A 10263-nucleotide genomic window follows, 5' to 3' on the forward strand; every position below is an offset into this window, starting at 1 on the left:
TTTCTAGGAAGAGAGATGGAAATGTCACACGTGCTGTCTGAAGGGTAGGTCTCTGTGAGGGTAGGAAGGTGGGGAAGTGGCAGCTGGAGTAAGAGGTCAGTTTAAAGCACAGAGAAGCTGTAAAGCAGCTTTGGTGGCTGAGACAATTGGAGATAGACACCCCTGTTGTGAGGTTCAGAAAGCAGAGCTGAACAGCAGCAGCAGACTTCACACATCAATGTTACTAGCTCTGCCCGGGCCACAAGCACGGCCCGTGGCCAACAGAGCTGTCATTATTCAGGGTAAAGCAGCATCTGGTGCACAGTAATCCCAACCAAATCCCAGAGTCCGTTATGAGAAAGCTGGAAGACAAGACAGTAAGGCTGGAGGCAAGGAGGTAACTGCGTACCACACCTGAGCAAGGGAAATATTTACGAGAGCTACAGCCATTTCTCAGCAGAGACGACTTGCCCACTGCACACCTGCAGGGCACTTCCCACACCCGGTACTGTGGGAGACACAGCGCAGACCCGGCAAAGCCAGGTCCGTGCACACACCTTACTTTCACAGCACTGTTCAGTGTTTCAGGGAACCATCGTGTCAGTTCAGCCAAGGCCTTTCTTACCCCAACCGAAGTCCCTTGTATTGCCGAGAAAGAGGTGAGCCAGCAGGATGGTCCTGGAGGAAAGGGCCCTGTCGCTTCCCAGCAGACATGGCAGATGCCTAGTAAATGCCAGAAGAAGCAGGCAGCCGTCAGGGCTCTCCTGCAGCCATGGCTCTGTGTGCACATCAATGAGGTGATACATTTTATAACTTTTGAGCAGTTTATTACATAAAGGTCACATAACTGTGTATTTGCCTACTTTGTACACAAGTGTCTAGTCTCCCGCACAGTGGCTTCCGAGTTCTTCCGAGTACTGGCAAGCACCAGAAATTCTGAGCCAGAACATCAAGTGCCTTAACTTAAAGTTAGAATCAGGACCTTGGTAGATGGATCTTGCACCCGGTTATCAGGAATGTACAAATGTCTTTATTCAAAAATACAAAATAAATTATCTGTAGGCATGGACAATGACTGTAAACAATGAAACCCAGTAACTGATGGTTACAGTGATTCTTTTCAACACCAGCCTCCTCCAGTCACTATCCACCCTCGTCCGCTGACAGCCGAGTTGGTAAAGTCAGGCCCGTCAGCCAACAGCACAGCTCATGCTGCTTCCCTAGCCCAGGAATTAGAACATGCCACCGCCCATTCCTCCCCCCATCCCGCCCATTCCTCCCATTGCCGGCTCCTTTTCTTCCTTAGGAATTTCAGTCACCACTGCTTCTGCTGTCGACAAGAGAGAGGCAACACCCGCAGCGTCCATCAGGGCAGTTCTCACAACCTAAAAACAGGGAAGAGAGAACTCAGTACCTGCTGACCGTCTGGTGAGGCGGGAGGAAGGAAAGCTGGGGTACAGGCTAGTTCAGGTTACCTTCGTTGGGTCTATGATTCCTTTTTCTACCATATTCACAAAGTCCCCGAGCATGGCATCGTAGCCAACCTCTGCTGGGCTCTGCAGGATTTTTTCAACTATCAAGGATCCTTCCACGCCTGCATTCTTTGCAATGGTCATTGCTGGGATCTTCAGTGTTCTCTTTATGATTTCAATGCCTGTGAGAAAGGGCATGTTTAGCGTGACCTACTGCACACCAGGCACGTGCTCACCTGCTGGAGATCCAGGCAGACAGGGAACCCTCTGAGCAACAGCGATTTCGATCAGTTCCAAGGGAGAAGGTTCTCTGCTACCTGTCATCTGCCAACACAGGAAATCCCTGCAGTATATTCTCACACATTTCGGTGTGACCTCTGCAGAAGGTCACAAGGAGCACTGCTGCTGTAAGGTGGCACAAAGCCCTTCCCCACCCCATCTGCCACACCACCCGCTAGGCATTCCTAGGGTCTGGGTCTGTGTGCGATGGCTGAACAGGCAACCCTTCCGTCAGCGACCGGCAGGGCTCGGCCGTGGGTCCTGCCGCTTCGCTGTCAGTGGTTCATTCACATCCAAGTTAGGGAGGCAGTGAAAGCTCCTTCCCGCTGCCAAGCGGAGACCCCCACACCAGGGTGTGAGGTTCTGAAGACCAACTAACTAAGAACTCAGTGAGAGCAGCCTGCAGTTCACCTTAGCAGGCCTCAGGACAGAGGAGAGTCCATCCTTTGCACTTACACACACACGCTCAAGGAGCTTACTTACCAATTTTCTGGTCTTCGTTGGCCGGAGTTAAAGCATCTAATGCTGGAATGCAGCGAAGCAACGCACAGCCGCCGCCCGGAACGATGCCTTCCTCCACGGCAGCCCGGGTCGCATTCAGGGCATCAGTAACTCGGTCTTTCTTCTCATTCACTTCAACGTCGCTCGTGCCACCCACCTACGACAAGGAACCCACGTGTCAAGGTCCACACACGGAGACCAGGTGGGAGAGCTCTGCTGGTTACCAAGCTGCTGCCGCTACATTCAACAGCCAGCAAGTAAGCTGTGTCAGAGAGCAAACCCACATTCCCTGCCAACAGGCATCATCCATCCCCTGGCACTCAAAGCCTGAACACAGCTGTAGTTTGTTATTTCATCTAGTCCTTAATACAACAGGCCCAATTCCTTACCCCACTGGCTGCTAACATCAGGAGACCACCAAGAGCAGTAACTCAGACCAGCAACAAAGGACCGACACTGCCCCTCTCCCGAGAGCTTGAGCATCTCACCTTCAGTACTGCTACTCCGTCAGAGAGTTTGGCCAGTCGCTCATTCAGTTTCTCTTTTTCATAGTCACTTGTGGTAACTTCCAGCTGTTCGATGATTTCCTGGATACGTTTTTCGATCTGAGCCTTCTCACCCTTCCCCTTCAGAAGCATAGTGTCATCTTTGGTCACAATCACCTCTCCAACTTTTCCGAAGTCATGAGGCTGAATGTCTTCCACATTTAGGGTCAAACCCTCTTCTCCAAACACCTGAAACAGACGATGTGAAAATGTGGCATTCACAGCTTCTCCACACGTGCATTTTTAGTTTACAGAACATGAACACAGGCAGCAGGCTAGCACTGCAGAATAATCCTGCTACTGCGGCTCAACTCCTCCCTTCTCCGGGGGGAGCCCAGGCATGCAGGTGCACACAAACTGCCCTTCACAGAATGGGGAGCTGCCAGCTGCTCGCTCCTGACCAACTCATGCAATTCATCAATTCCCAGTGCCTGGGGAGTAAAGTTTTGTACGGAGTCCTCCTTGCACTCCAAGGAGTCCCGAGTGTTGGCACTAAACTGATGTCAGAACAGAGGCTGCTGGCTTCCTTACTTTGTGCTCCATTTAGCTTAACCCCCACGTTCTATGCCAACAGCCACCTTGGGATCCCAGTATCACGCTACAGCTGTTACGTGCATGCACAAACAGGCACTTTAAGGGGCACTGATCGGCACATCAACTATTTGAGAAGTTGAGTACAAAACAAAGTTATTTGGTCTATTCCAGATATTTTACAAGAGTTCATTGGTCCCTCAAGTCTGGGCAACAATGAGACAAGCAGTTTTGTAAGGCAGCAAGAAAGCTTTGCTAGTCCTCAGAAATTCCCCTGACACTCCTCCTTCCCCTCCACCAGTTAAGTGCTGCAAGGAAACTGTGTGTGACTTCAGGGAGGTGAAAGGTCATGGCACCCTCGGCCTGTCAAGGCTGTGCTGCACAGCAGTTATCAAATACCCGCATTTAAAAAACCACAGATTCAAACATTAGAGTTACAGTCACATTTCTGAATGAACAGGACACAGCCTGCAACACAGCACATACACCAAAGGCCCAAAAAGGTATGTTCTTTTCCTCCTTAAAGACCATCAGCATGTCCTACAGCAAAAAGCCAATCGAAACATGACGACTTACAGCCCCACCGGTAGCAATTGCCATATCCTTCAGCTGGTTTTTCCTGTTGTCACCAAAACCTGGTGCTTTTACAGCAACAACTTGAAGGCCAACCTTCAGTCTGAAAGGAAGAATTCAGAAAGCAACATTTGACACAGGTTTAGAGAACGAGTCTAATCAGTACAGCCCTAACAATGAAGCAGACAGAGACCTGCACAAACAGAGCTGGTTTTCCTCACAAAGGTAGTTAAGAAACACCTGGAACTCCATCCGAACTGATGCAATGATGGCTATGTTCAAAGCTGCTCTTCCTTTGCTACTGTGCTAAGAGGACAACAAGTACAAGAGCGAGGCAAATTCCTATATACAGTTTAGTATGTATGCCTTTAAAAGGCTGGAAACACACCAAAAAAGGCAGTATTTGTCTAAAGTATGGATTTCGAGCCTCACCTGTTCAAGACTAGAGTGCTGAGGGCTTCTCCATCAACATCTTCAGCAATAATGACCAAAGGTTTGCGGTGAGCATTGGCGATTTCAAGAGCTGGAACTATGGACTGGACACTAGAGATTTTCTTTTCGCTGATGAGAACGTAAGCGTCCTGGAATTCGCATTTCTGCCCTGCAGAAACAACACACCCCACATGAACAATCTGACCGCAGAAGTACATCAAGCTCCTCTTAACTCCAGGAGCTACTGTGCAGCAAACAGACACAAGTTGTTTTCCCCAAGACTCCACCCTCAATTCTACATTGTTAAGGAGCACCGCAGGCCTGAGCTGACACGAGCACAGACACTGTGCACACAGCAGGGAAAAGCACCCCACAGATGACAAGTTTTTCTCAGGAGTTTCTGACAGGGATGGACCCCAGTGCCCTACCGCCGTGGGATGCAGCATGACGGGTTGTGACATCTTTAGAACAGGTCCCCTTACTGCCATCTTGCAAGAGCCACTACAAGGTACGAGACATGTTGCTGTTAACTCACCTTTGGTTGTATTGATAAAATACGGAGAGATGTAGCCTCTGTCAAATTTCATACCCTCGATGATTTCCAATTCATCGTTTAGAGTTTTTCCATCCTGTTTAGACGCAAGAAAGTCAGTGTCAGAGATCCATTATTTACCACCAAAAGCCCAAGCATATTTGTGGCATCCTAGGCACAACAGAATGAAAGGCTCTGCACCACACGTCAGCTCATGTGCTTCCCCCTCCAAAACAGAAGGTCTGTAAGAGGGAAGAGTGATCAAGCCCTGGTCTAGGGGAGCTGGGGAATTACGGTGGGACACTGCGTGAGCAGCAGCAGCTACACCCCGTACCACAGAAGCCAGCCCTAACTGGAGACGAGACTGTCACTTGGCAATCTGTCCGCAAGTTGGCCAGTTCTTACCTTGACAGTGATCACTCCCTTGCGTCCAACCTTTTTCATGGCATCAGAGATTATACTGCCGATCTCCTGATCTCCATTCGCTGATATTGTGGCAACCTGAAAGAGCAAGCCACTGAATTTCGTTTCACCAAGCAAGGGATTTGTTTCCTCATTATAAAGAGAATCAGGTTAACTGTTTTCAACTCGACCGTTTCCTGATGCGCAGGGTAGCTGACTGTAGCGCACCCAAACCGGGACCCTAGAACCCCGTGAGAAGAGCTGACGGCTCTGGGGCAGCTGCAGCAGGGGGCCAGAGCTCCCACGGCCATCCGGATCTGCAGCCCCACGCAGAACAGCACCACGAAGGGCAGCACACCTGGTGCTCGAGACCCAGCTGGGCACCCACCTCAGCCTGAGCCTCCCCAGCAGATCCGCAGCGGCCCCCACAGCCTGCCATCCCCTCCCTGCCACAAACACATCTCTGCTTTTGTCAATTCTTCTCAAGTAGAGGAATTTATGGTGTAAGTCCGCATTTTGGAATGAAACTTGGAGATGAGAACATACACCTAGTTCTGAACTTCACAGAGAGGGTGGTGAGGCACTGGAACAGGTTGCCCAGAGATGTTGTGGATGCCCCCTCCCTGGAAGTGTTCAAGGCCAGGCTGGATGAGGCTTTGAGCAACCTGGTCTAGTGCAATGTGTCCCTGCCCATGGCAGGGGGGTTGGAGCTAGATGATCTTTAAGGTCCCTTCCAACCCAAACCATTCTATGATTCTATAAACTAACTCCTAGGAGTGCAGGTGAAAGCAGAGTATCAGGGTTTTCAAGTAACTCAAGACAGTGAAGCGTCACCGTGAAGACCATTCAGTGAAGCTTACTCTGAATCTTGACGTATAAAGAAAACCGCTCAGGTCTCACACACACACAACCTGGCCTCACCAAACTTCTTCTGAACCACAGCTGCCTTCTTTTCTTTTTATTTATTCACCTGTGCGATCTCTTCCGGAGTTGTAACGGGTTTGGACAGCTTCTTCAGTTCAGTGATGACAGCATCAACTGCAAGCATCACTCCTAAAGATGAGCAGAGTGCAGGTCAGTGAACAAACACGGTGTGCACAGGGAGGAGAGGAAACAAGCCAAAAGCACACCCGACCCAAACCCACCCCCACACAAACAGGTTAAGTTTCAAACCAAAGTCCACGTTGCAAAAATGCATCAAGTTTGCACATTCACAACCAAGTGGCTAGCAGGCCTAGTTCCACACTGTCAGTCGTGTACCCCGCGATCACTTCCGGAACTGGTGTGACATACTGTCTGTCACGACTGACATGGATGGCAAAGTTATTTACTTGGCACCAGCGAATTCATGCAGTCTGCAGAACTGGCTGTAAGGGGAATCTGCCCATGACAAATGAGGCGTGTTTTAACTGCATGTAAACCAGTGAAACGATTAGAAAAATAGTTTTTCAGAGTAAGTAATGTAACAAACAAGTGGGTTCTCTATGTATCATCCCTCATATAAGGTTTTATAGGGCTGTTCAAAAAGAAGGCAACTTATTCAGGAAATGAAAAGTAAAAAGACAGTGATTAAAGATTAAAAACAAGGGAAGAAAATTACCCCTCCTGATTTCTACTGGATTGGCTCCTTTGCTGATCTTCTCGAAGCCCTCCTTGGCAATGGCGCGTGCAAGTACTGTTGCAGTAGTGGTACCATCTCCCGCTTCTTCGTTGGTGTTGTTGGCAACATCTTGCACTAACCTGGCTCCGATATTTTTGTATTTGTCTTTTAAGTCAATTGCTTTTGCTACTGTCACGCCGTCTTTTGTCACCTTGGGACTTCCCCAGCTCTGTTCAATAATAACTGTTCTTCCCTACGGGGGACAGAGAGCCAACATTAAATCAGAGCCACGTAATCCACAGCACGTTACTCCAAGAGCTCATCTGAAGATGAAAATCCTTTTGAACAGCCACAGCCAAACAGAAACATCACCCTGCATGCAGCTTTCAGCCAGGGCTTGTTTCTGACACACGTTCCCAAGGTTTGGGAAAAACGGCTCGGAGGCTTTGCACTCCCACAGCACGAGGCCTCATTCCCCAGCTACGACGCTTAATACCACATGCTCCAAAATCCGCAGCTAAGGCAAGACTGGCCTTACAGGGAAAAATAATTTAAGGGCTTCCCTCCAGTAGGGATATTTCCCTCTGTAAGTAAGATTTAGACACACACTGAACTAAGGTTGGAAAGTCTCCATCAGATCGTAAGGTTTGTGATTGAAAAACAGTAATGAAAAGCTCAATTCCTTGCATGTGCTGGAAAAAAGAAAGGCAGACCCTTGCAAACCTTCTTGGCGGTCAGCAAAGAAGACTGAGAGCACTTAACAAATCTGTGCTGAAGTGTGGCAGTAATTGCTCCAACACAGCAAGTTAACAAGCCGTTTTTCGCTCTTCTCTCGCACTTGCGTTCAACCCAGAAGCTGGATTATCCTACACAAGAGACTTAACATGGGAAACCATGGAGCACACCGGGAACGTGGGGCAGCTGCACCTGCACAAGGGAATTGCTTGTTCCCAGATGAATTCCATCGCTTTAATAGCTGTCCCAGTTTTAGCCGGAGGCAGCAGAAATGCAAGGAGCCACACCTCTGCTCTGCTGCTGCCCTGAAACTCTTCAGCAATCCTGACAGCTGGAGCTCTTGGAAGGGGGAAGGGAGAGCAACTGCCCCCCCTCCCCACTGACCCCAGCTGAGCCTGCCTGAGAACCCTCCCCGGCTTGTCAGGCCCAGCTGAGGGCTGACCACACCGACACGGCGTAGCTGATGGCAGCTAGCACAGCTTCGGCTCCAAGCAGAGCCTGGGTCACGTGCCAAGCGTGCCAGCCAAGGGCTCCCGTACAGCGCGATGGCGCGCCCCCTTCCTCGCCTGCAGGCTCCCGGCTGCCTCGGTGAGTTAACTAACTTGGGATTCCTGCCACACGAGGCTTCGCTGCTTCTGAAGCACAGCTAGTCCTGGAAGCTCAGGATGAACAGTGAGCTTCAGTCACCAGGGTCCAACCTGCAACCGCATTTACGGAATTCCAACTGTGCTATGGAACAATTATGCCAAGATAACGCATTATCTGACTTGTTTCTGCTATTTCATTTGACCTGTGCTTCTCCTGAAGGTGAAAGTGCTTCAAGAGTAGGAAAACTCTCTCTGGAGGATGCTGCTACTGACTTCTTCATGCAGTCTCCCCTTGTTTTGCTTGACTTTATTCTGTTTTAACACGGTCTCATCCCAAATGTTTGCTGGTAGCTACAAGGAGAGTGGCACAACAAAATCCACTGATACCCGACCACCTTAGAGGACTTGAACTCAACAAACACTTTTTACCTGTGTGTCTGAAAAAGGGACCACCACCAGTAAATACACACACATTTGTAACAGTCCTGCAGATAAAGAACCTGAGTACTTGCACAAACAAAACTGTGCAAACCACGTTTCTTTAAAAACAGAACAAGGCCAAAGGGAACCTTCCTCACCAAAGCAGCATTTCTTAAAAATGCTAGGAGCAGAATCGGGAATTACAGCACAGCCCCTGCATCTCTGTACAAGGAGAACAGCAGATACAGCGAGAACACCGGAACAAAACCCCCCAAGGTTACAGTCAGTTGCATCAGGAGCTGCCCTTTAACCAGTGCCTTAAAGCCATGCTTAGGCAGTCACAAAGTAGCCCGAGCTAAAAACCCCAGGATTTAAATTAACTCATTACACTTAAACTTTGTTCCTCTCTGGAAAACAGCCACAGCTTGCCAACATCCCTGTTCCTTAACCTTCACCTGCTCTGCTTATGGCATTTTTGCCACTGAAGAGAACTAACAGAGCACCAAAAATGTGCAAGGGAGACATGAAAGAACTTTACAGAGTCCAAACAACTCTGAGGAGAGCTACTACACATATGCTGTTATTACATGGAAGTTATTTCTATGAGCCCAAAGAAAAAGTGTCTCTTCCGTACAAACGGGTCTCATTTCAAGCCTTACTGCACATGGCATGACTATGCAGAAATCAGTAACTCGTTTTCCAAGGCCCTGAACCCACCGGGAATCACACACTGTCTGCCATCCTATAAGCAACAAAAACGTCACTGCCACTGAATTGCACTTAAGCTGATAACATTTACCAGCCAACTGAAAACTCAACATTACACCTCAGCATTTCTTTCACCTTATTAATACTGAGAGGTGTAGTGGTATGAAACCGTGACTTGTAAGAAGAAAACTCACATGCCAGTTTAGCCCACCTCCCCATGCAGACAGTTGAAGCATCTACTGCATCGTCATAGGCCATCAGCTGAGCCACGGCAGCCTATTGTGCACATCCCCTCAACCTTCAACAGTTTAAACAAGCGTACTGCATCTTTCAGTGCTCTAATGCACTTCGCTCTGTCAGCATGAAAAGCAGGCACGCTGTCAGCGTGGTTCAAGTGACAAAAATGAGAACATGGCTGCTTGCAGGAGTCTGCCCCTACACATCCGTGTTACAATCTGCAGTCACACAGCTCTACTGAGAGGAACTGTTTGCTGCTACAGTGTCTTCAACCAGGTCAAAGCATTAACATAAGATAAATGCCAAGTCCTCCGTTACCTTTGGCCCCATGGTGACAGCTACAGCATCTGCTAGAAGATCTACTCCTTGAATCATGAGAGCTCTAGCATCTACTCCAAACTTGACATCTTTTGCATATGTTCGTGTTAGGTGAGGGGCGAGTGCTCTGGACACTGGCCTTGTCTGACGGAGTACTGTGGATAAACGGAGCATGTCTAAAAAATTAAAACAAATCCGTTAGAAAATGTAAGCAGTAAGCTTATGAGCAGATTCTTCTAGAATGGAAAAAGGGAGTGAAGGAGTCGGGCAGTAAAACAAGTCAGATTTAGCTTCTCGAGTGGCTGAAATGGAGGCGCACAGCAACCGCGGGGAGCAGGGCTCAGGAGCCCGTACCCTCAGGGCAAGACCGGGCTGCAGCAGCTCCGCACCGAGCAGCCTCCAGCAGCGCCGC

The 10263-nt window shown here is 49.1% G+C and overlaps 1 protein-coding gene across 1 annotated transcript; it reads right to left on the bottom strand.

Moving 5' to 3' along the window:
* Window positions 1-789: 789 nt before the first annotated feature.
* HSPD1 (heat shock 60kDa protein 1 (chaperonin)) lies at window positions 790-10029 on the bottom strand. Its single transcript, XM_010158093.1, has 11 exons — window positions 9852-10029; window positions 6847-7099; window positions 6217-6299; window positions 5250-5345; window positions 4848-4941; window positions 4313-4481; window positions 3884-3983; window positions 2720-2965; window positions 2214-2388; window positions 1455-1633; window positions 790-1364 (listed from the first exon to the last, which is right to left on the bottom strand). The coding sequence occupies exons 1-11, from the start codon at window positions 10023-10025 to the stop codon at window positions 1212-1214; spliced, it is 1722 nt and encodes a 573-aa protein (XP_010156395.1). The 5' UTR covers window positions 10026-10029; the 3' UTR covers window positions 790-1211.
* Between the last annotated feature and the right edge of the window lie 234 nt (window positions 10030-10263).

Source organism: Eurypyga helias, unplaced genomic scaffold, assembly GCF_000690775.1.
Source record: "Eurypyga helias isolate BGI_N326 unplaced genomic scaffold, ASM69077v1 Scaffold33078, whole genome shotgun sequence".
Classification (NCBI taxonomy): Eukaryota; Metazoa; Chordata; class Aves; order Eurypygiformes; family Eurypygidae; genus Eurypyga; species Eurypyga helias.